The sequence below is a fragment of the Citrus clementina genome, unplaced genomic scaffold (assembly GCF_000493195.1).
Source record: "Citrus clementina cultivar Clemenules unplaced genomic scaffold, Citrus_clementina_v1.0 scaffold_8, whole genome shotgun sequence".
Lineage (NCBI taxonomy): Eukaryota > Viridiplantae > Streptophyta > Magnoliopsida > Sapindales > Rutaceae > Citrus > Citrus x clementina.
In genome coordinates, this window is record NW_006262022.1 from 20,370,252 (window position 1) to 20,395,481 (window position 25,230).

The following is a 25,230-nucleotide window of genomic DNA, read 5'->3' on the forward strand; positions in this document are numbered from 1 at the left end:
TAAACACGAGTAACAATTGAGAATGAAATGCTAAACCTTTTTAAATTTGAATCATAACTATAAGTGCAATAATTGCATAGTTATAAGCTCTCTTCGAAGTTGATATAAGAGGATGTGATGAATGCATCGAGTCAATATAAAAATTTTCAAAATATCTATGTAATTTTATTTATCTGATATGCGGAATGTAAATTAATAATTAATAATGTCCTTAAATCAATTTTAAAAAAAAAAGCCCAGGGGCCAAAACAGTAGAACTGAAAAATAGAAAGATAAAATTAAAAGAAGCAAATTAATTTCACAAATCTATCATATAAAATTTTACTAGTAAAATGTTTATTTATGCGAACATTAAAAGTTTTGTCGATTACAAATTTGGGCCCATAAACAACATTTCGGAGAATCATATGTGCAGAAGCAAAATACCCAAATTTATTTGACCCCAGTTTTGTGTTTTTGTGATTGTGGGCCAATCTATGAAATGGAAATGAAACTTTCTTGCGAAAAATCTTTTATTAATCATGAAAAATTTTCTGATCCTTTTACATCAATATCAAGAAAGTATACTCCCATTTGCCTGCCACGTGCTGTTCAATTGCTGCCTTCTTGACTGCCAAACCCAATTATATAGATAAATAAATAATTTTTTTCTTTTAACTGTTTTAGTAAGAGTTATCATGGATTTATGGGTCCGGTCCGATTACATTATCCCAAAATCGTGTCACCATTAAATGATTAGAAAATTAATAAAATTTAATTATTTAGTAAAATACAATAAATCACAACAGATTTTTTTTTTGGTTGCATTTTTTGAGATAAAATCAAAGGACTTAAGTTAATTGTCCCAAAAGTTTGACCCAAAAGTGCTGATAAAGATAAGCGCTTTTGGCAACTTTTTATTCTTTATTTCACTACTACTCTACTCTTTTTCCACCTATAAATTTTGTTACCCGCGACATTTAATACTTGTCTCAAAACAACAGCAGATAACTAAAAAGCATTCATTTTTTTTTTTTAAAGCTTCTGCTTTAAGTAACAGCATTTCTTTTGGGTTTCTTTTATTTTATTTTATTCATTCTTTCTAATTTGCACAAAATTACCAACGTGCCAAACTTTATTAACCACCATCCACTCACGTCTCGCCACGCATTTTACTCATGCACCCAACGCCGTTGCCACGTCAACAAAGCAGCAATAATATAACGTTGCCGGCTTTATAGATCAGATTTGGAGTTTGGACCCCTACAAAGTCTATGACCAAAAAAACACAAAAATATGAAAGAAAAATTTACACATTAAAAAAAAAACAAATAATAAATAATAAAGACTAAAAAGAAAGGAAAAAAACATCCGCTGCTCTTGAAATTTTCATTTGTAGAGAGAAACCCCAAGCCATGTGAAAGTTGTTTTTTCGTTTTTAAATTGTACAAAAATGGCGTCGTTTCGTTCGAATCAGATAGGCAGATGTTCGAAGGCGCAAGCATCGTTGAGCAAGATTCTTCGCACGATCACTTCCGTGAAGTCGCCGCCGCTGCCGCGGTTCGATATCGATTTGAACTTGAGTTTAGTGGACGCGTTTTGGGAGTCTGACGTCGACAGCGAGTCTGAGAATGGCAACCTGGACGCTTGTAGCTTCGTCGGGAAGCAAATCGACAGCGATTCGTCGGGAAATAGTGGAGAAAAAATGAAAGAAGGCTCGGGCTCTTGTTCAGATATCACCACAGTCCTACACGATGTCGCTGAGGAAGAGAGCAACAAGGAGGATACCGAAACGAAGCCGCTCAAGGAACAAAACGACAAAGGCGGCGGCGGCAACGGCGGTGATTGCTTCGGTTTGCTGATTGCAGCAGCCGAGTTGATTTCGAGCACCGAGGCCGAGTCGTCTCCGAGTCGAGACAAGGAAGCGACGACGACTCGCGAGAAAGCGACAGAAGAAAGAGAGACACCGAATGCGGGCGAGTCCCCGGGAAGAATAATCAGAGAGATGAAAAGTCGCGACACGTCAGCGTCGGCGCTGCCAGTGGTGCGGTCGAAGAGAGGGAGGAGTCAGGTCTTGCCGTACAGGTACAGGGACTCGGTCCTTCTCCTCGAGCCGCCGTCCAAACGGCGTCGCGAACCGAAGACGAAATGAAGCAGGTAAAAAGAACTAAATTAAATCAAGTTAATCAGCTGTTGATTAAAGGATTAATTAATTAATTAATTACGTAATCAAGAATGTATTTTTTTCTTCCCGGGGGTGGTGGTAATATGGTATGTCAAGTGATTAATTAGATTAACGATGAGGTGGGTGGTTCTAACAAGAAATGAACACGTGTTAGAATAGAGAATAGGTGGAGTTGCAATGAATATGGGGGTATCTCTGAGCTACGATTATTGTTAATGCAGTGAAGCAAAGAGTTTTTGGCCACAGTCTGACTCTGACAGTGGGGGCTGCTCTTTGCTTCTTATTATTATTATTATTATTATTATTATTATTATTGTTTTTTTTTTTTTTAAGAGCTTGTAATGGATGTTGTCGATTTGCGTAGCTCTATGTACGTGAGTAGATGTATAAACAAGAGAACTGTTTTATTATTTTTGGCAGCAGCTTTGGGGTACGCACTGCACATTTATCGATGGAATGTAAACTGTTGTATGTCAAATATACGAATGTAGTGTTACTTCGAGAGAGAGAGAGAGAGAGATTATGATTATGTCTCAATTATCATGAATTTAAAAATCACATAACCTCAGTATGCCAAATTAGCCTGTAATTAATTAACAGTACTGTTGCAATGGCGGTCCAGTTGTTCACAATATAACAACGACAATTCTTGAATGAGTCGTCTTTTTCAGGGAAGAAAAATGGGAGTATTTTCACATTAAACTTATTTATTTTAAGAATGATTTTCTTATTTTTATAGAGAATTACTCTGTGTAGATTATATTGCAAATCTTATTCTAGATGTTTAATCTTAGGTAAAATGTTCGTTTAGCCTATATATTTTAGTGTAAGAGTCCGTTTACTTTTTATGTTTTAAAAAAATATCACAAAAGGACCATTTTATTAAATACATTACACTCATACGCTTATTTTTATTTACTTTTACAGTAATATCTTTACAACAATATTCTTAGAGATATTAACTAACTTACATATTTTAATGTTCTTTTATTATTTTTATAGAGAATTACTCTATGTAGATTATTTTGCAAATCTTATTCTAGATGTTTAATCTTAGGTTCTCATATTTTAAAAAAATATCTCAAGAGACCCATGTTATTAAATATATTATACTCATGCTCTTATTTTTATTTACTTTTATAGTAGTATCTTAACAATAATATTCTTGGAGATATTAATTAACTTATCTATAAAAAAAAAGTAAATTAACCTTAAAAAAAAATGTATTTTTTATTATTTTAGTTTTAGGATTAATTTGGTAAATTAAGTTTTTTTAATAGATAATTACTAACAAGGTTATAATTGCAAGTGTATTAAACATTGCTTTAAGTTAGCTACTATTAATTTATTTTAAATAAATAGAAAATTTTCGTATGAATTAATATCAGTTCATTCAGACTAATAATTATAGTTTAATTTATTAATAAATAATTATGGATGAATTTCTTAACTAATTATCTCCATAGATTAATTAATTATCTCCAAAATGATAGTAAGGGTATTATTGTAATAGAGAAGAAAAAAAATAAGAATAAGAGAGTCGCATATTTAATAAAAAAAAAGGTGCATCTCGAGATATTTAACCTACAATACAAAGATTTATCGAATATTAACTCTTTAAAATTTTTTTTTTTTGTCTTTTATTTGTTGCCCTTACAAGTGGGGATCCTTTCACTGTCTTTGAACTCGTTTTCCATCCATGATATTATCAATATTTTTACAGAAGCATTTTGAAAACTCCACTAATTAGAATTAAAAATAGCCACGGAGTGCTCAGTGCTCGTGTGTGAAGACTGTCTCATTGAGGAATCTGATCTTCGAAGTGCCCAGAAAGTCGAATAATGGGCGGGTAAAAATGCAAATGATTCACCTACTTTTACGTGGCATTATTTTACATTAGAATATTTGAAATATCAGATACTAATATGCCTTCCACATCTTTTATGGATCACTTTTTGTTTCGAATGATTCAATCAAATCTTAAACTATATTTTAATTTAAATAAAAACAAGATTGGATAGACATTTGGAAACAAAAACGCATTATAAACGGATTTGATTATTTAATTGATAGGGGCTAATTGCATTATTCTAAATTCTTAATACAATCACGATTTTTTTTTATATAAGCATAACAATATTAATAGGATGAAAATATTATAAGATTCACATGATTTATTTTATTAATTTATATTTTTATTTGATCAATATATACCACGTCGGTTGCATAAGTTGCTTAGATTTTTTTTTTTCTCTTTTCTTTTCCAAATTTCTAGATAATATGGTTGAATTTTGTTTGTTGGCAAAGTCAGGCGTTCTTTAGAAATTAGAAGCAGAAGTTTCTGGCCGCTTTCAAAATCTCAAGTCGCGAGAGGTCAATTTTATGTTATAATTTGACCAAACAACTTCAAATTCTTATTTTTTTTATTAAAAAAAAAATCCAATTAATTTAAAAATGTAAAAATGAAAAATTGGTCAATTTTCCACGACCTTTGCTAGTTGCTACAGTTTCTAGAAGTCTAGAAACTGAAAATGACAACAAGAGCTTGACCAGAAATGGCCCCTTTTTTTCATTTGCGTCCCTGTAAAAATCCATTATTAACCACTGTTCATAAACTGAAATGAAACAGTAATATATTTATTTGGTCAAATTTGACTGGGATTTGTGTGTATAAAAAATTAGGATCTCCCTTTTACTCTTTTCTGTTGCCACATCAGGTTAGCTTTTATACGGTACTTATACATTGAATAATAGATTTCATAATTTATTAAATAATTTATTAAATTATTTTATCATTTAATAGATAAATGTCATATAACCATATTAGTTAGAACTCAAAATGATGAAATCTATATCATTATTGAACTCGAATATTTAAAAAGAAAGATATAAATCATGAGGAAATTAAAATAGAAAGCGATTGATAGTAATACACTTTAAAATGTAACATTGGATTCCTTCCTTGGTATTGAGAAAAGTCAATAATGCGTAATACATATAATTTTAAAATAATAATTTTTAAAAAATAGTAAAGATATTATAGATTTTTCATCGTACAAATGATGGATCAAATCAATTTAGTATTTTAAGCCACAACAATTAGTGTTTACCAAATATTTTAATAAGTTACAGTTATCCAAACTCAATGCCATACAGGTCCTTATTATACTTGATGTATCTTGCCATGTAACAATGTTACAAACATTTTTGTTTCTAAACTCTTTTTGCATCTAAATATGATTATGATTAGTTGTTCAAATGATATTAAAACAAGTTGCACACTGATGTTATAAATTTAACGGATCGTAGATATAGATTTTGCAGTTACCTATATATGTACAAAATCTTTAGAGCATGTTATTATGTGTATAAACATCAGTTTGCCTTGCGGCATTCTATGATCTCTTATTCAACTTTCATCTCTTGATCTTTTGCTTCCAGCCTCCTTCTTACTTGGTGAGCAGTGAAGTCTATTTACAAGAGGTCTTGGACACCGGTATCTTCTATCAAATCCTCTCACACAAACAAACCCTGCAAAAAGTTTACGCATAATATATACTATTAAGTTCTAAGACACTATCTCATTGTCAAGATCGATAATAAAAGAGCTTGTCATATTAAGCACATTGATTCATCATTTTTAACGTACGATAAAGGATTTAGGAAATTGTTGCTTCATACCTCTCCAAAAGTATTCCTGAATCTGCCGCATGTCTAAAGCTGTTATAAAGCAAAAGCATTTTTCCATGAGCCAAACTATTTAACTTTACATTATGCATAACAACTCATCTTAATTATGTAGTGAACATGTCTTTGTACCATTAAACAATGTTGTTGCTGAACTTCCAAAGCAGACGATTTCTCTTCGTAGATTAGCAATCGTGTGCCTAGGAACATTAATGGGGTGATGGCTCGTTTCATGGTCTGCAAATACCTACATTGACATTATGTAAAAATTGAATTGTTCATTTTAATAATGGCATGACAATGCCATAATGTTGGAGAAATGTTGAATGACGAACTCACTTCATTAACTTGAAAGTATGTTCCATTCAATGGAAATCTGCCTCTATTTGCGGTGCGACAAGGTATCTGTCCATTGCATTTGTTGTTCCTATCGTCATTTCTCTGATTTAATTGTTTAAAGACTAGAATGTGCAAATGGCTTAACAGTTTTGACTCACCAAAATTGTTCCGCGAACTATACCAGCATTTCTTTCACAAACACTATTGCAAGAATAGCATATCTCCGAATTGCAAAGTTTGGAATCTTTGGAGTTACATCTGTACTGTGGTGAGCCAACTGAATTTGGAGATTCACCTAATGTCAATTTAGCAAAGCATATGGAATCATAAGCATCTTATTTCCAGATAATGGAAACTCATGCAACAATTCCATTATGTAACTCATCAATGCTGTACCTGGTGACCATATCGCAAGAAGGTAGGGAGACGGATCATCAGGATCTCGCCTATCAAACTGTAATTAAATTCACAGATCATAATCAGAAATTTGATACATAATTAACAATAAAAAGTTACTTGAATTTTAAAATGAGTTACTTTACCCCTCGAAGTAGTTCATGCGCATCTGGAAGTACATAGCTGTATAAGAATATAATTTTGTTAGCATTTGATGTTTAAATTCTCTTTTTGGAAGATCATATGAAGATAAAAATGGCTACTTACACATGGTGCTCTGTGCGTAAATGAGCACATCTCTTCAGTTTCCTTGTGGGCACGGATGCAGCTTCTGCAGTCAAAGCAACTAAAGCACTGGAGTCTTGAAGCATGACCTTGTTCATCTCCATGAAATTTGGGAAATTTTCCTTGAACTCCCTTTCTTGCAGTCTGAGAGTAGGAATCTCTTCAATGTCACCAATGCTGAAATCATCATCATCAATCTCAGATTCTGGAGATTCTGAACATTGAGGCCCTGGTGACCGTGGCTCCTCAATGATAGGCTCACAGTTGTTGATTTGATATCCAGATTCTGAAACCGGATCAGCCTCAATGCGAATCACTGGTATTGGATTGACAACCAAAGGAGGGCTTTGTCCAATTCCATTACCAAACTCTGACGTCACTATCCCTTTTTCTGATGGCCCTGGTAAGGCAAACCTTGCACTGGATCCAACATTTGAACATCAGAATTTGTTTTATAAAATTGCTTTGCTTTCCTTTTCCTGGCATCTCTGGATTGCCGGACAAGTTAAGAAAATTTATCTATAAATTATGAAGCAAACCTCGCAACTGCACTGGCAAAGTGTTTGCACTCCCCCCTCAATGGACAAGCACCGCAATTTGGACTCCTCTTCTTGCAGAAGATCTGTATGAATATTCAGCATGCCATCACCATTTAGCTTTTCTTTATAGCAGATCAAAAGTGAGAAGGAGACAGTAATGCTTTCAAAGTGTTTTATAAAAAGACTGATAGCACACCTTTCCGAAGGTAATCATTTGGTAATGTAGTTCATATCTATATTGGAAAAAGTTGCAAAATTAGTTATGGAATTTCATATTTGAGAAATAAATAAATACATATTGAATTAGAGGAGGAATTTTGTAATTACAATGTTTTTTGGTCAAGGTAGCATAGTCGTGGCCAAAGATACATTTGAATTTTATCCATCACTGGGTACCTACAGAGAATGTGATTAGAAATTCTCATTTCTATTTATAAATTATGTTGTGCTTTTTTGTATATATACATACTCTTTTAAAAGATGTATGTGAAGATCTCCAGGCAGGGGTTGGAGGGGAACCCAGCCTAGACGCACAGCTATTCGCCCAACATTCACATCAACCTGGTTGGAAAATTTAAGACCAAATAAGTTAGTCCAATGTGTTGACCAGCAATAATTCCTGAAATTTATATCTGGTTTAAAAAGAAAAAAGAAGAAAGAAAAAGCTCAACTGTAGTTTTTAATCTCAAAATATTCTGAGGAGGCAAAACTTCATTATTAGGTAAGTAATCAGGATATTCTACTATATCTTACAGGAAAGGCAATGTGTTGAAGTGACAAAAGCCGTACACACTCCACGCTCTTTAGCCCCAATCCTTCTATGTCCAGCAGGTATTCCCTAGGATTGTTGATGATTTCAACACAAATACATTAAATATGAGTTACCTTCTGAAAGTGGGTTTCATTCAAGATTGCTACATTCAGTGAAGTGATATGTCAGCTTACTTCACTTTATCAGGTGGAACATTTCGCAGCCATTCGAGGTCAATGGAACCATGTAGTTCGACCAATCTGTTAAGGAATTCCTGCAAAAGTGAGTAACCAGTGTTAGCATCTACAAGAATAATATCAAATAGTAGGGGAAGAAAAGGAAAAGAAAACCTTTAACTTGAAACCTCCTATTTTTTTGCCATAGTGCACAGTTTCGTACCTTGATTCGTCCTGCAATTATGTTCTGCTGGCCACGTTCTTTGATGGCATCAGCAATCTCACTTTCGTCTGCACACCTAACTGCCTCCCAGTCCACAGAATCCATTTTGTCGTGACTTCTTTCCTCTCCAGTTGAATATATTCTCCTCAAAAGATCCCAATCCTGTTGCACTGTATTATCACTGTTCTTTTTCGGAGTAGTCTTTTTCGTCCTGTCATTTTTCATGTCAGACTTATATTCTTTCGACTTCCCTTTCCCACTAGGACTTTTCTTGCTTGTGGTTGTGGCATCATGAGCTTGTGGCATACCAGTTCTGAAGCTTTCTCGATTTGAAGGCGAAACTGAGATTTCAAAGGGATCATTGAAATCTGACGAAGAGATGGATCTAAAATCACTTTTCAGGTCATTTCTTCCTGAGGTTGATGCTTGATTTCCATTGTCTATCCTTGTTGGTTTTGTATATCCATCCAGGCATTCATCACAGAATAATATCCCGTCTACTTTATCCTGCAGCAAGGCTGTGTTTTCTAGCTGCGGAATCTCTGTGGAAGCAGCAATAGAACTTTCCTTAATACAAGTTTTACTTGGAGATGCAACATCTGCTGTCGAGTTCCCAGTAGGCCAGAACTGAGTAACAGAACTTTCAGTGATATGGTTTTGACTTGGACATGCAACATCTGCTTTTGAGTTCGCAGTTGGGAACAACTGATTAACAGAATTTTTTTTCAAGTTCCCAGTATGGGAAAACTGGGTAATAAAACTTTCAGCATTAGAGGTTTTAGTTGAAGAAGCAACATCTGCTTTTGAGTTCCCTGTAGGAAACAACTGAGTTCTGTCAAGGGATTGAACAGAAGAAGTGTCAAATGCCTGAGATGGAACTGCATCTGTCATGACTTTAATATCACCATTTTCTTGTAAAGCTTTCCTTTGAATCCTGGAATCAAAAGCATCGTCTCTGTCCTTCAATTCACAACACCTATCTGGTTCAGGCTCAGTGACAAAATACATGTTCCCTTCTGAATCATATACTGCACCATTTGATGTTGAGTTACTTCCTATTGGTTCTAGACTAGCTGCGGTCCTGAGATTTTCATCACTTGGTGTGTGGTCATTTGTTGATTTCAAGGGAAACCTTGCAGCAAGTGACATGTATGCAGAGCTGCAGCGATACAGAAAGTATGTAAGTTTAGTCTAAGTCAGTTCTTTTAAATTTTGAGTAATCAAGCTCCAGCCCAAAAGAGAAAATTACCTTGAAAGATTATCTGATACATTTTGAGTTAGATAAACTCCAACAACTGAATCCACAACTGAACCTTTCCATGGCTTGAACCTTCTATCACCTATCATATACCATCCAAGAGGAGAAACAAAATATATCATTTTCAGTACATTGAGACAGTAAAAAGATTGTAAAAAAATTAAAAAAAAAAGTGAATAGTAAATTCTCTGAATAATGGAAAATATTTTAGTGAACATATACCTAAAATTAGATGCATTCGAGCAGTAAATGACTGGATCCTTCCTTCAAAAACTTCTCTTTCTTTTTGCCACCATTTCTCCATATCCTCATTGCTTGTCTGATCTTTAGTGGTGCCATCATCTATATTCATTATGAGATTCCACATCCTCAATGTCCCAGGGTCTAGAACAACTTCTGGTTTCAGTTTCTTACGCTTTTCTTTTATTTGATGGGGAACCAGAGCGCCATGCTCACTGCTAGGGCCAACTTGATAGGGAACCACCGCATTGTGCACATTGCTTGGCCCATCTGCTTTATTACATTGCAGTGGCAATTGGCTGCCTCCATCTCTAATAGTTAAATCCTTGAATTTCCTTATGATGTCTGCAGTGGTTGACTGCATTAGTTGCTGCTCCATATCCACTTGTAAACCTGTGTGAGGATGGGAATTGCTGTTAGAGGTTCATAATTTTGAATGATTAAGTTGCTTTGATGCCAAAGAAAACTACCTCTTGAATAGCGAGGTGGCATTTTCTGAGTAGGAAGTCCATTTCTCTCTACTTGTATGATCTCCTGTGAACCTACATCAGGATTGAATTTGATATTAGAGATCACACGATTTGATGAGCTATGTTTTTTTTTTTTTTTGAAAATGGGAGTACATGATACCTCTTGATTTGGCAGTGAACCACAAATCCTTGGGATTCCAAGATTTTCTCTGGATAACTTGATTCTGTTCCTGTAACTGTGAAGAAGGACCATTTATCTGTTTGCGCAACTGGTCCAGACGATACATTACCTGTTCCTTCAAGAATTCCGCCTGTGAGTTGATCGCCTGTGCCTGTCTTGGAAAAAATTCCAATGAAGAATTACTCTGGTCCAGAAAAGGTTCCACTGCACCAATACTCAGTTCTGGCAACAGTCCGAGGACACCAATATTCAGCTGCGGCAAGCCACTAATAAAATGTCCAGGAAAGGGTAACGTTTTACCAGAACTCTGACCAGGAAAGGGTGCCAGTGAATCAATTTTTTGCTCTTGAAAGTGTGGCGATTCACCAATTCTGGGTTCCTGAAAGCCTTCCTGTAATCCCAAACCAGGTTCCTGCAAATTTTTCTGTGAATCTACATCGATATAACAGTAGGTATTAAACATATGCAGCTTAAATAGGGAATCATGATTAAAACATTTGTTTAAGAAATATACCTATTGCTTGGTCCATGAGCCCAAAATTCTCAAGTTCCAGAGGGTGTTTTCGTTTTTTACGAGGAACACCTGTTAAGTAGCTAGCAAGTGGGAAATCCTCATATTTGAATGGACTTCCTTCACTTTTATTTCCTTGAAATTCTAAATCAACAACAACAGAGGGTTCTACGGTTCTGCCAGCGACATTCTTTTCAAGGTTATCAGTCAACAACATATCTTTGCTAGCTTCTGGTTCATAAATAACCTCAGCTTCATTCTTTTCAATAGCAGCTGCTTGTTTGTGAGGAAGCTTTGGTGGCTGGCTGCATATTGGAGTTGCTTTTTCGCTGGGAAAAGCTTGCTTAGAAGGAAGTTTGGGCAGCTGGCTACATAATGGAATTGCAGTTAGTACAGTTAAGTTGCATCTCCTTGTCGCTCTCCTCAATCTCCTCTTTCTTCTTGGATACTGTCCTTGGCCTACGGGTAGATTACGCATGAATAATATATTTAATCTCCGTCTCCTCCTGCTTCTTCTATTGCTTCTAGTTTTGTTGTTCTCACGTTGCTCCCTAGCATCCACACACTCATCCACTACTTGGACTCCATGTTCAGTAGCTTTTGTGAAGGCACATTCATCTAATGCTTGGACTCCACATTCAGGAATAGCTATAATTATGGCTTTGTCATCTCTTGACTGGTTTTCCAAATCAAAGTTCAAAGCTTGCCTACACGTCTTTATGGGAGGAGGAGGAAGTAAAATGATGGCATCCGAGTTACTTTGTCTATTTCCCCTCCCACACTTCCTTCTCTTGGAGACACTTTCATCCATCACTACATTCCCTGAAACCGAATTTTTTCTCACATACTTCCTCTTCCGGGTTGTTTCATGGGCACGATTTGGAGTCACAGGCTTCGGCGTCTTAGGCTGCTGCGGGGCCTTCTTTGGCTTTGGTTCCTTCTTTGGCATTCCTTCAACGAGCACTCTGGGTCTATGATTCTTCATTTTGGGTTTCTGTTTTGGCCCTCTTTTCTTCAGTCCTTTCTTCAAATTTTCAACTTCCGTACTAAACACCCCAACCTTCTCTTCCCGTACCACCACCTCCTCTTCCTCTTGCACATTCTGTTGACCATCTGCAAGGCATGTTTATAAACATAGGTCCATAAGTGATTTTAAAAAAAAAAACACACACACACACACACACACATTCAGCATCAACAAAATTATCAAAATTCTCAAAGAATTAACTTCACTTACGCTGCGATACGCAAGAATCCGGGGAGTTTGTACCATTCTGCTGCGGGTGTTTCAGATTGTCGCCATCATCATCGTTCCCGCTGCCGCGCTCTTCTGCGTTTCCACGTCAATCAATTAATTTTGGAACTCACAGACAGAAATTCAAATTTAATAAATGCCAAGGAAGAAAAGACATTGTTACTTACGTGGAGAAACACAGGATTCCGGGGAGCTGATAGGATTCTTATCAGAAATTGGAAGCAAAAAGCCGTTGGGTTCAGGCCCTTTTCCGGAAACCAATACTGGAGACAAAATAGCAGATTCCTGAGGAGCAGCCGGAGCAGCCACATTGATGAGTTCAACCAATTGAGCATTCTTGTCTACAGAAACTGAAAATTCAAAAACTTCCGGCGCAGCCGCAGCCGCAGCCTCAGCCTCATGTTGCCACTCATCGATGCTTTTGTTTAAATCAATCAGATACAATTCAGCCTCAGGGTTTGATGAAACAGGTCCAGGATTCTTCTCCTTTGCAGGCGTCCCTGGGACCCAACAGCAACATTCACCACCTGCATTATTGTTATTATATTCCTGCAACTGCAACCCCTCTTTCTCTTTAGCCCTCCGCTTGTAAACTTGTTCACGAAACATCCCTCCCTCTGCGATCAAAGGACGACAGAGTAATGCCGAAACAAAACGAAACAGAAAGTTAATTCACTTACTTGTTACCCTTTTAAGTAATCAACAACAACAACAAAAAAAAGAAGCAAAATTTAATTGTAAAAATTGCAGAATACAGAGACAGAAAGCTTTACAGTGGAGTTGAGCCGGAGAAAAAAATTATTCAGGAATCTTGGCGTGATCCCTGATACGTCGGATGTGACGTGATGCGTTGTGTTGGTGAGTGGGAGTAATATAATATCTTTGGTGAGTACGAGATAATTAAAAAGACGTTAGGGTTAGTTACTTAGTTTTACTGTGACCTAACTTTGACTTTTACGGTGTTTCGCTTTTCTCCAATGTTAGTTACTTAGTTACCTTCACTTTTATTGGTGAGGATATAAATAAAAAAAAAAAAATTCCGGATTATATTTGAATAGTTTTAGTTGATTTCTGATTCTAAATCAAAAATTAATTTTGATTAAGGGATTGCGGTTGTTATCGGCCATTTTTCATTCAATTTTTTGAAGGATTAGATTAATCTGTTTAAATTTTCAAATTAAGAGTAATTAATTAAAAGGTCCAAATTCTGTTGCATTGGAATTTGGAAGTTCCAAAACTTACCCATTTCACCTGCGTATAAACACAATAAACACTCGCAATGCCTTTACCTGCGTAGAAATTTGTTTTTCTGTCTGAAATTTAATTTTTTAAATTTCATAAAAATAAAATATGTCTTAATTTATTATTTTAAATAGGAAAAAAGATACTTACACTCCTAAAGTTTAGAGAAATAGTCGCAAATACTCTAAGGTGGTGTTTGTTTTTTTTTTGTCTGAAATCTGAATAAATTTGAATTAGTTTGAATTCTGAATAGAACTGAATGTCTGAATCTGAACGACATGTTTATTTATTTTTATCTGAATAGCTAAAAATAAATATTAAGTTGTTTGCTTTTTTAACTTAAAAAATATGAAAACTCATATTTTTACATTTATGCCCTTACAAATTATAATGTTAAATAAATAATAAACATCTTAAAGAATATAAATAAGGGAATAAATTATCATAACATAAATCATATTCAATTGAGTACAACTCTTTAATATTTTATATCATATATGTTAATCAATTTTATTATAGTTTGTGATGTTTTTATATGAAAAATATTCATTAAAAAACTATGAATGTAAATAATGCTCATTTGAACAAAATAAAAAGATAAAAATAATAATAGTCTACCACTATATGCTATCACAAGTTATATACAGATGAGTAATAATGATAATTATTAAATTTTATTTAGCTAATGATGAAAATTAATTAAATAGATAGAGATATTTTGAAAAATATCTTTTAATAATAGCATTCAAACTTTTTAGATTAAGTAAAAAGCTAAAAAAAATAGCTTAATAAGTTAATAACTTAATTGCTGAAAATCTCCATTAAGTTGAAAAAACAAACAGACTTAATGATTTAACTGAATAAAATTTAAGTTAATTAAGTCATTAAGTAAAAAAAAAAAACAAACAACCCCTAAGTTTTCAATAAGAAATACCAAGACTCCCTTTTGACTATGATCCCCTATGACTCTATAAATCTAAAAACATAATCCCAAAATTTTATAATAAATAGAAATATGACATAAAAATAAATGTAATAATTTATACATTTAAAAAATATTTTTAATATTTAAAAAATATTTTAATTTTTTACAATCTATTGGACCTAATTTATTATATTAAAGTAATTTTAATGATAAATAAAAATATAATATTAAAATAAATAAATTAAAATTAAAATTATTTTGAATATTATAAAAAATAATTTAAATATTATTAATGGGGAGACATTTTGTTAATTATAAAATCTATTTAACCCAAAAATTTATTTAAAATATCTGTAATGAATACAACTATGTTATTAAAATAAATGTTATTTAGGGTGAGAAATATCGTGACCAGGAGTGCTCGATTAGGATGAGATCTCCTCAACATGAATCTGGTCCTCGAGGAAAGTCATACCCGATGAGGTGTGAGTTTGGTTGCACGACTACAATAGGTTTGAGGGAGTGCGAGGAGAGGACAAGATCGAGCTTGATTAAAGAATTAGTCAACGACAGTTGTCAACACGTGGGTTCTAGAGAGTTCGGGCACGAAACCCGCTGAAACCCACTCAATAGCAATTGTGGTGTCCATTCGCCCACGATAATGCTATTGACCCAATAATGATCGTGGGGAGAGGAAGCCGAAGATTCCGTTTGAATATAAAAGCTACAGGGGATAAAGGTAAAGGGGTTAGACAATTCTTTAGACTAGACTTTTATATAATCACTCTCTTCTTCCTCAAAAACTTTTTATGGAGATTGCTCTTTTCTCTTTTTAAAAATCGATTACTAATTTAAGCGTCGGAAGGTTTTTGCCGGAAAAACATCCAGCGCTCCTCTAACGGAGTGTTGTGAGTGCTCTTTTCTCTTTAAATTTAATTTTTTTGTTTAAAGTAATCAGAGTGAAGCCACGAAATTGTAGCACAAGTTTTTCTGTGAAAATCACAATCACTAACTTGAGCGTCGGAAGGTTTTTGCTAAAAAAACATATGGTGCCCCTCTAACAGAGTGTTGTGAGTGTAGGTGGTCCGGGCAAACAAGTGTGAGGTTAAGGGTGATTGCTTGAGTAGGGAAAGCCACAACATTAAGCCGTCATTCCTAGTACAAATTCAAGTGTCGACAAGATTATCTGCTCGAGTTAATGAAACCGAACTAATTTTTGTATCAACAAATGTAGTAATTTAAAATTTAATATTATTTTAAATGTTAAAAATAATTCAATATTATCAGTCTATTAGATGATTATATTATTCATATTTAATTTGTATTATTTAAAAAACTTCAAATTCAAAGAGTATTATGGTTAAAAAAAAATTTTAGTGTTTCTTTTTAAAAACTTAAGGGTTTTTATGACTGTTTCTCCAAAATTTAATGGTGTAGATGTCCTTTTCCCTTTTTAATATTCAATTATCTGTATTAAATTGTTTGTTTTTATAAATTAAAATATATAAAAAAAATTGGAATAATCATGATGACGTGTGTTGTACAAAATATTTTTAAATTTTTTAATGTTATAGTCTAATAGTAACTCAATCCGCGTGCCAGGATCCCGACCCAACGTATTTTGCCGCAACCACAGACCCTCTTCATTGTCTATCAGCTCGAACTAAGTGGGTGTCAGTAGAAAACAAATGGGCCGTAGATAATCGTCGTATCATCCCAAGCTGGCTGGGTGTGATTTAAAGAGAAGTGGGGTGTAGATAAAAATAAACTCAACCCGGTTCGTTTAACCACTCCATGAAAACAGTTAAAACAAAAACAAAATTTCCTAAAACCCTCGTTCGGAATCTGCTCAAATTGGCTTTGTAAATTTCGTCTTCAGTATCACTCGCCTTATCTTCTCATCTACTCTCTTACACACTTCACTCACTCTCTCAAGAACCCAAAACCTAAAATGCCGAGCAAAGAAGAAGAAAATCAGCAACAAGAAAGCCCAAATGAAGACGAAGAACAAGAAGAAAACTCCAATGAGTCTGACTCCGACTCCGACTCCGACTCAGGCGAGAAACGACAACGACAACGACAACAAGACGACGACGAGGAGATCCTCAAAAACTACGTGCCGGTCCGGTACGGCGAAGCTCCACCTCCGGAAATGAACACGCCCGAAATCAACGTTGCCCGGTTCAACAGAGCCACGAAGAGTCCAAGATACCAAGACTTGCTGGATTACGAAGAGGATTTAGAAGAAGATGTGGACGAAGCCGAAGTGTACAATGCGCGCCTGTTTGATTTCCCGAAAGATCCTGAGAATTGGATGGAACAGGACTTGAAAGAGCTCTGGGCGGACGCCCCGTTGGAGATGACCAAAGCCGGCTGGGACCCGGCTTTTGCCGATGAAGAGGATTGGGAGGTGGTGAAGGATATGTATAAGGCCGGTAAGGTCCCGCCCATTGCCCCGTTTTACTTGCCCTACAGGCAGCCTTACCCCGTGGTACCGGATGACCATGTTGATATCGCCACTCCTAAGGCTGTCATCGAGGAGTTGGATAGGATTGAGGAGTTTTTAACCTGGGTTAGCTACGTTTTTGCCGATGGAAGCTCGTATGTTTTTCCTTCACTAATTTTGGTTTATACCTACAAAGTTACCCTTATATTTCTATCTATTCGTTTAAAGATGAGGCATTAATCAAACCCTTAAGCTCTTAAAAGCAAGTAGAAGCAAAGTAGTTACTTATATGTTAATAAAACTATTGTGATTTGTTTAGCAAATAGCTCGAGAGGATTAGGAAGTTACTTTAGTTTGTTGACTGTATTTGCTCATGAGTGGGATGATTGCTATGGTGCTGTTTGATTATGTGTTACTTTTGCTGACATCTGATTGTGCTGTTCCATAATCGTCTGTTTGATGATACTAGAGGAATTGAAGTGATTATGTTCTTGATTTTGGATGTGTATTGGAGTGCTAGGGATTTGGCTTTTTGTTTAACAGTGAGTTTGATTATGTCAAACCTTAATACATTATTGATGTGGGAGGTTGACAGGATGCAGTTGCTTTTAGATAAGTTGTTTCACCGTCTGTTTATTTATTTCAACAGTTTGCTTGTCCTCTAGGTCACTGTATCAGGATTGTTTTCATTGTTAATCTTCTGTATTTTTTGGGTGGTTAATGTTGTTTGAATTACTAATTACAGCACTCATGCTTGCTTTCACTTATTTTCTTTGCTGATTACTTTAAAAATACGCTTCCTGTTCAAGGTATGAAGGTACTGTTTGGGATGACTTGGCTCATGGGAAAGGTGTTTACATTGCTGAGCAAGGGCTGGTCAGGTTTGTCTGTTTTTATCTTAGCAGTTGCAATTGTTTTTTTTTTCTTTTTCCTCCTTGTATTTATGCTTCAACAGAACTAGTTATTTTACCTTATCACTCTATATGTTCAACCCCTTGCGCGTCTATATTGGATTATGCTTTGTTGATATCCATTGGGGCTTCGTATTCCAAGTTCTTCTTTGTCATCTTTTTCAAGTAGGTTTTATCAAGAAGGAAAAGTAATTATTACTGAAATTTCCAAATTTGTAGGTATGAAGGTGAATGGCTTCAGAACAACATGGAAGGGCATGGGGTCGTTGAAGTGGACATACCTGATATAGAACCTGTGCCAGGTTCAAAGTATGTTTATGATCCTGCTTGTGTGCTGTTTCATTATTCTGTAAATCAGTGGATGGAATATAAACAATTATTTTCTGGGTGATTTAAATGATTGAGTTGGGTACTGCCCTCTTTCCAAGGCTTGAAGAAGAGATGCGTGCTGAAGGGAAAATTTTCTCAAGAGATTTTATGTCTCCAGAAGACAAAAAGTGGCTAGAGATGGATATTGAAGATAGCATTCAGTTGGCTGGGGATGAGTATGAAATCCCTTTTTACGAACGCAATGAATGGATTACAGAATTTGGGAAAAAACCGTAAGATTTATCTTGAAGCTATCTGATTCTTTTTTTTTTTTTTTAAATCATCATTGTAGATCCACATTCACACCTTTCTATTTTTATTACTTTGATAATACGTATTTTTATAAGAATCATTATCTTTCCTACATGTCTGGATCTGCACGAATACTTTTCTGATGTGTGAACTTAGGGGGTGACTAGGATTGTACTCTGCACCTAAGATTTATTACAAATTAGTTTGGGGATCTAAGTTATACTATCTGAAGCACTTCCCTCTTTTCCGTGAGCACGTGGTTTACTTTTCTGGTAAACTATGTCTCAGGCGAGTAGGAGGCAATTGACATTGTAAGTTATGCTTACGTCTGATTGAAAAATTAATCAAACTTGGTACTAAATGAATTGACACTTGTATGAGAATGTAACAAAAATATGAGGAATGATTATTATCCAGACGTACACTTGTTAAATGAATAAATAAATGTAAACATGCAAAATTATTTTTTAAATTGATCTTTTTTATGTTTCTAATTTCATGTCTTGATAACAAAGTCTGCTCACAGTTAAAATTAAAATGAAAATTCTGGCCCCTAGAGAAAATCTTGGTCTATAACTTCATCTTGAGTCTTAAGCATTTTCTTTAATAGCTTGATGTTTTATGATACCATTTCCTAATAATGGCTAAGGATTGGAACCAGCTAAACCCATTAGGAAATGCCAGCTTAAACAATTTGAGTTCCAAACCAAATGTGCCAAATTATATGAACCTTGTAAAAGTTAGTTGTTAGTTAGTTAGTTAGTATGACGTTTTGCACGTACAGTGTGACCTAGACACATTATCGGTCTTCTTTTCTTGTCCCTTTTTTTTAAATATTTTGTGTTTGAAATTACAAACTTTTATGAATGATCATTATATCTCTCTTACAGGGAGAAGGGTCGATACCGTTATGCTGGTCAGTGGAAGCATGGGAGAATGCATGGATGTGGTTTATATGAAATCAATGAGCGCCCCATATATGTAGGTCCTGTATACAGTATAGTCATTAATCATTCAGTCCACTCCAATTTCCAAACTTTATGCTTGGGGGACTTTAATTGACTAAAGATGCAAAACAGGTTTAGACATTGTACACTTAGTAAGTCCCAACGTTTTTGTTACTTGTGCGCCATCACACATAGAATATCTGATAGGTTACAGGTTCTGCTTAAGAAAAAGAAATACGTAGATATGTTATTGCTAGAAAATTTCCATATTTTCTTATGTTAAGATTTTGATTTTGGGTGCCTTTATGGTGTGTTTACTTACTGGAGTGAGAGTGAGGAGTGTGGAGTCCTCCCACTCTAGTGTTTATATGCTTATTTAAAGGTGGGAGTGAGATTCCCGCTCCATTATCCTTTCCTTTAAATATAACATAATTATATTTATTAAAATAAAATATTAAAATATAATTATAATTATATTTATTAAAATCAAATATTGTTACATTTATTTAAAAATAATAATACCATATTTATTTAAATAATATTATTATATTTTTTAATATATTACTAAATTAAAAACAATAATGTACATTGATTTTGAGTTAAAATTACTGAAAAATAATATTAATATATTCATAGATAATTAATAATATTACTATATAATATCTTTATTTGAAAATATAATATTATTATATTTATTTAATATTAATAATTGATAATAATAAATAGTTTATTCTAAGAAAATATTAATTTTGTACTATATTATTAATAATAATGTTTCATTTTCATTTGTTTTGATCTTATCAATAATTTTTAATTTACACAATTAAAATTAAAATTAATAAAAAATTTGTGATTTACATAATTAAGAATATTAATAATAATTATTAACTTATAAGATTAAAATTAATTATAAAATAAGTAGTTTATTTTAGAAATATATTTTTTATTCACTTTGTAATTACAAACTACAATTCTTTAAATTAGGGTAAAATTGTAATTTGAAACAATTCACTCCCAACCCAAGATGAAGTAATCACCTAAATGAGATTCTAGTCTCTCTTCCACACTCTCATTCCATTGTAAGTAAACAACCTACTCTCACTCTCAATCTCACTCCACACTCCCAATCCCAAGATTCTCACTCCTTAGGATTCTAAATCCAATCGGAAAAGTAAATGCTACCTTAATTGCTATTGATTCTCTAGTGTTTAATATACCTGAAACGCTACATGTAAGTGGGCTTATTAAGTAAATGTCATTTAATCTTTAAAATGCAGGGAAGATTCTACTTTGGAGAGCTATTGGAAGATTCTGAGGGCTGTGATGAAGAGACTGTAGCGGTATATGACAGTTGTTTACTGTTTTAAACATTGTGTTAAGGTGGAAAGAATTTAAAAAAAAAAAGGAAAGATATCTGTTCAGCTAGCATAAAGATCTTTGACTGATTTTATGGGTCTTTCAGCTGCATGCAGGTCTTGCAGAAGTAGCTGCTGCTAAAGCTCGGATGTTTGTCAATAAACCGGATGGAAGTATGTAATCATTCTCTATTATCAATCTTATTTGTACAAGGATAGCTATATTTAACTCCAAGTTTCTCCATCTTCATTTAGAATAATTTATGCAGTATGGAATGGGGACGGTATTATCCTGGGATTATTATCTACCTTTTTAATGACATTTCTTCATAATCATTGATTTGATGGATGCATTATACATGTTAGGTGTCTAGGTACATGTGAGTTTCTTGGAAGCTGTTGTCTGTCGAGTGGTTACTAGAAACCTTCAACTGTTCTCATCTCCAGGGCACCAAGAAAGAAATAGGTCACTTAAATCTTTGAGTTGAATCATATGTCTCTTTGCTTCAGACCAGGCATATCTCATGTTTTTCAAAGTTTGGTGGTTCACTGATGGAGACTTGAGTTAATGCTAGAAACTTTAGGATGCACATAATTTTGTAAAGGAACCCTTACTAGATTATGACTCTATATATATTTGTTACTTCACTCTTCTTTTTTGCTTTGCAACCTTTTATCGCCAATGATGTAAAAAATTGACTTGTTATTTGGTATTTTTTTTTTCTTGCCAGTGGTCAGAGAAGAGAGTGGTCCATATAGCGATCCTCAACATCCCTATTTCTATGAGGAAGAAGATGTGTGGATGGCACCAGGCTTCATTAACCAGTTTTATGAGGCGAGTTGAATTCCTAGCTCAGTGGTCTTCCCTTTAGGTCATGCAACGAATCAAGAAATGAATATGTTCATTTTGCAGGTCCCTGATTATTGGAAAACATATGTTCACGAGATTGATCAGGAAAGAGAAATATGGTTAAACTCATTTTATAAATCACCATTAAGGATACCGATGCCTGCTGAGCTTGAACACTGGTGGGAGAAAGGTATCACTCCTCTCTCTCTCTCTCTCTCTCTCTCTCTCACACACACACACACACACACACACACACAATGGGAATTTTACTTCCCATTCTGGTTTTAGGCTTGCAAGGGGCCTGCATATGACATGCAAGCCAATCAGGCCTTTGCATTTTTCTTGTACCAGAACTTTCAGCTTTTCTTATTCTGTTTCCGTCATTATTTCTCGTTTTCTTCTTTTATTTATTTCTTTTTCTTTTTTTTCTTAAGGATTAAGTATCTTTGGTTTCTTAACAGTGTCAAGATCCAGAAAGGCAAGTGAAACTTTTTGAATGCTTTAGAGAGAGAGAAAAAAAATGTTTCATATCTATTTCTAGATCATTTATTTTCTTGCAAGATACATCAATCAGCAATTAAGCATGTCAAAAGAATTTCTTCCTTAAGAATTGTTACTAATTTTCTTCTGTTACCCTTTTTTTTCAATAAGTAACTATGATTATTTGTATTAATAAATAGTGGACAAAATACACTTTAAGAGTGGACCAGGTATCCACCCAAAATCAATCAAATCCATACAAAACAGTATCAATCCCCAAAAGTCTGATTTGACCCTTGTGTTCATCAAGATGTTTTTCATCAGCGAAGCACAATTTTATTGGTCCTTAAATAAACTAACAAATGTAGATAAAACACAAGAGAATTTGAAATTCAGGAAGAAATTTAAAGGATTTGACAGTTAAAATATGGTCAATGAATGAAGATCACTAGAAATTTGGAACGCTAGTAATTTGTTATTTCATTTGGGTAAACAAGGTGGTTGGTGTTTATTTTGATCATTCTTCAAGCTTTTAATGTTAATATTCTTATTTCTGCCTCTCCTCTGATGTATTAGCTGCTTGTTTATTGAGCTATTAAGCAATTCACTTGCACCGTGCTTGACGTCTTTTATGTTTTCTTCATCAGAGGAGCCTCCAGAATATATTTTCGTTAACAAGGAACCAGAGCCTGATCCTGAAGATCCATCAAAGCTTATATATACTGAAGATCCTCTTATCCTACACACACCAACTGGGCGGTTAATCAATTATATTGAAGATGAGGAACACGGAGTTAGATTATTTTGGCAGCCTCCTCTGAAAGAAGGACAAGAGCCAGACCCAGAGAAGATTGAGTTTCTACCCCTTGGTTTTGATGAGTTTTATGGTCGGGTAGTTGAAGAAAAGGAAACCACTTGGACGCGCATTGCAAAGGGAGTGGAAAATAAATTAAAGCCAATGATGGACAAACTAGGGAAATGGACTGAAGAGAAGAAGAAAGAGAGTGAGATGAAGCTGCAGCTTTATGAAAAAGAACTTGAACTGATAGAGGCTGAATTGTGCCTGGAAGAGGCCATTGAGGAGATGGATGAGGAGTTGAAGAAGAGAGAGGAGGAGGAAGAGAAGAAAGCAGAATTGGGTTTGGAGGAGGAAGAAAATCTTTCAGCATTGTCCAGCCAACCTGAGAAAGCTACAGCTGAAGTGGGGAGAGATGAAGTGAAAGTGGAAGAGGGAGAGGAAGAGGAAGAAGAAGAAGAGGAGGAGGAGGATGCACCAGCTAGTTTTGGATCTGTTTCTGCAGATGAGAACCAAACAAAGGATGATCAGAAGGGAAAGAGACCTGGGGATTCTCCATTTTCTTCTTCATCATTATCATTTGCTTCTTGTAGCCTTGTTTCATTGGTAAGTTCTGACTCCCACGGGATATCTATAGCCTAATAGTTGCAAATAGTCTTGCTTGCTGTCTGATGAAATGAAATGAACAAGATTAATAGTTCATATAACACTTTTACCCGTTACATGATGATAACAAAACCTTGTGGTGCGTTGGCTTTGAAAAATATAGATTAGAAAAGGTTTACCGTTTCCTATTAGAGAGTGTGTGACTTAAAAAATTATGGATTGAACATTTGATATAACTATTTTTTATTCCTTTGAATTCTATCAATTCTTCAAGTTGTTCATACTAAATCTTTTATATGTTATGGTTTTCAGTCGATGATCTACTTTCTGATTTTCTTTGTGATGAAATGTCGGTCTTTTTTTTTTTCCTTGAACTTATGGAAATAGACCTTGGAATAATTTATTATATATGATTTTCTTTCACTTGCAGATTCCATCAAGGCTGCAACAATCATTTTTATCTTGGAAGCGGGGCAGATTGCCGCTAAAGCAAACTACCCCATGTGTTGGAGACTGGAAGGATGACTTGGTACATGTTGATTCGGTTAGTTTCCCTTTAGTACTCAGTGAAAAGAGGAGCTTGACAGCAAAGATGCAAACACATCGCAACTTCCAAACAAGAAACCACGCAAATCAGAGGACATCACAATTACATTCCTTATCTCGGATTCTAACACGCCCTTCGGCCCCTGTCAGTCCAAAACAAGTCCTCCTGAAAGCAGCGAGACCGCATAGCGAAAGTCAGCTGCTAGTGACACCAGAGTGTGAGTTTGACAACATATTATCGTTGCATACTCCAATGTGTTATTTGGAATCGTATACAGATACTATCGGCATTGAGCCTCACCGCATTGCTCTTTAACATCTATGACCATCGTGAAGGTGGTCAATTTTGTTGTAGCTTCATCTCATTGTTCAATTTTTTGTAATCTACTTGCAACTTTACCCGTTTTAAGATGGGCATTGAAAATTAAATAATTTTGGGTTTTAGGCAATGATATGTTGCTAAACTAAATCCTCGCATATCTGAATGAGTGAACTGTGAATCCTGCAATTTTCTTTATTTAATAATTATTTAATAGTATATGCAGGATATTCATACGCTAACTTCACTTTCAGCTGATTAAGCAGAGATTATTGAGAATTCCTCATTAAATTAGGAAGTTTGGTTGGACTCAATACACAGCACCAAATTGAAAATATTTTTTCTTGATTTTCAAAGCAATAGTTATTGTGAAATTCATTATTTTCATTTTTGAAATCATTAATCAAATGGGCCTGTTTGATTGCGAAGAGCAGAAGGCTAGTTGGGTCAAACCACGGTTTATATTATTATTGTAGAATATATGAGGCACAAAGCACTCAGCTATTAGCTAGGGTCTCTTCCTAAAATGTCGCCGTCTGAAATTAAAAAAAAAAAAAAGAAAAGAAATCAAACCCTCAACTCTTACAAAAATTAAAAAAAAAAAAAGTAAATTATCCTCTCATCAACATAACCATGTTCAGTTTAGCTTCCAGACTGAGGTAGCCGCTTTCTTTTTTTTTTTTTTTTTTTTGAGAAGCAATGCTTGAGAGA

General features: G+C 34.6%; 2 protein-coding genes across 4 annotated transcripts; one reads left to right on the forward strand and one right to left on the reverse strand.

Annotated features, from left to right (window-relative positions):
• Window positions 1–5,416: 5,416 nt before the first annotated feature.
• Window positions 5,417–13,335, reverse strand: LOC18035527 (protein ROS1). Of its 2 annotated transcripts, none has more exons than XM_006424274.2 (23): window positions 13,249–13,335; window positions 12,643–13,092; window positions 12,458–12,550; window positions 11,224–12,333; window positions 10,689–11,141; window positions 10,529–10,600; window positions 10,041–10,451; window positions 9,810–9,900; window positions 8,561–9,719; window positions 8,356–8,435; window positions 8,164–8,248; window positions 7,880–7,971; window positions 7,738–7,806; window positions 7,607–7,643; window positions 7,411–7,493; window positions 6,854–7,291; window positions 6,733–6,769; window positions 6,587–6,644; window positions 6,349–6,485; window positions 6,191–6,256; window positions 5,984–6,098; window positions 5,846–5,884; window positions 5,417–5,695 (listed from the first exon to the last, which is right to left on the reverse strand). In XM_006424274.2, exons 2-23 carry the CDS (start codon window positions 13,082–13,084, stop codon window positions 5,574–5,576), a joined length of 5,289 nt encoding a protein of 1,762 aa, XP_006424337.1. In that variant the 5' UTR covers window positions 13,085–13,092; window positions 13,249–13,335; the 3' UTR covers window positions 5,417–5,573. The 2 variants fall into 2 exon arrangements, with proteins under 2 accessions (XP_006424337.1, XP_024034579.1); XM_024178811.1 differs by having other exon boundaries at window positions 5,648–5,695; window positions 5,984–6,088.
• A 3,140-nt stretch (window positions 13,336–16,475) lies between these two features.
• On the forward strand, window positions 16,476–24,700 carry LOC18033969 (protein TIC 100). Of its 2 annotated transcripts, XM_006424276.2 has the most exons (11): window positions 16,594–17,243; window positions 17,898–17,969; window positions 18,219–18,308; window positions 18,428–18,601; window positions 19,511–19,601; window positions 20,845–20,907; window positions 21,030–21,096; window positions 21,654–21,757; window positions 21,836–21,962; window positions 22,900–23,654; window positions 24,085–24,700. In XM_006424276.2, exons 1-11 carry the CDS (start codon window positions 16,594–16,596, stop codon window positions 24,514–24,516), a joined length of 2,625 nt encoding a protein of 874 aa, XP_006424339.1. In that variant the 3' UTR covers window positions 24,517–24,700. The 2 variants fall into 2 exon arrangements, with proteins under 2 accessions (XP_024035048.1, XP_006424339.1); XM_024179280.1 differs by lacking the exon at window positions 20,845–20,907 and having other exon boundaries at window positions 16,476–17,243.
• The last annotated feature ends 530 nt before the right edge of the window (window positions 24,701–25,230 follow it).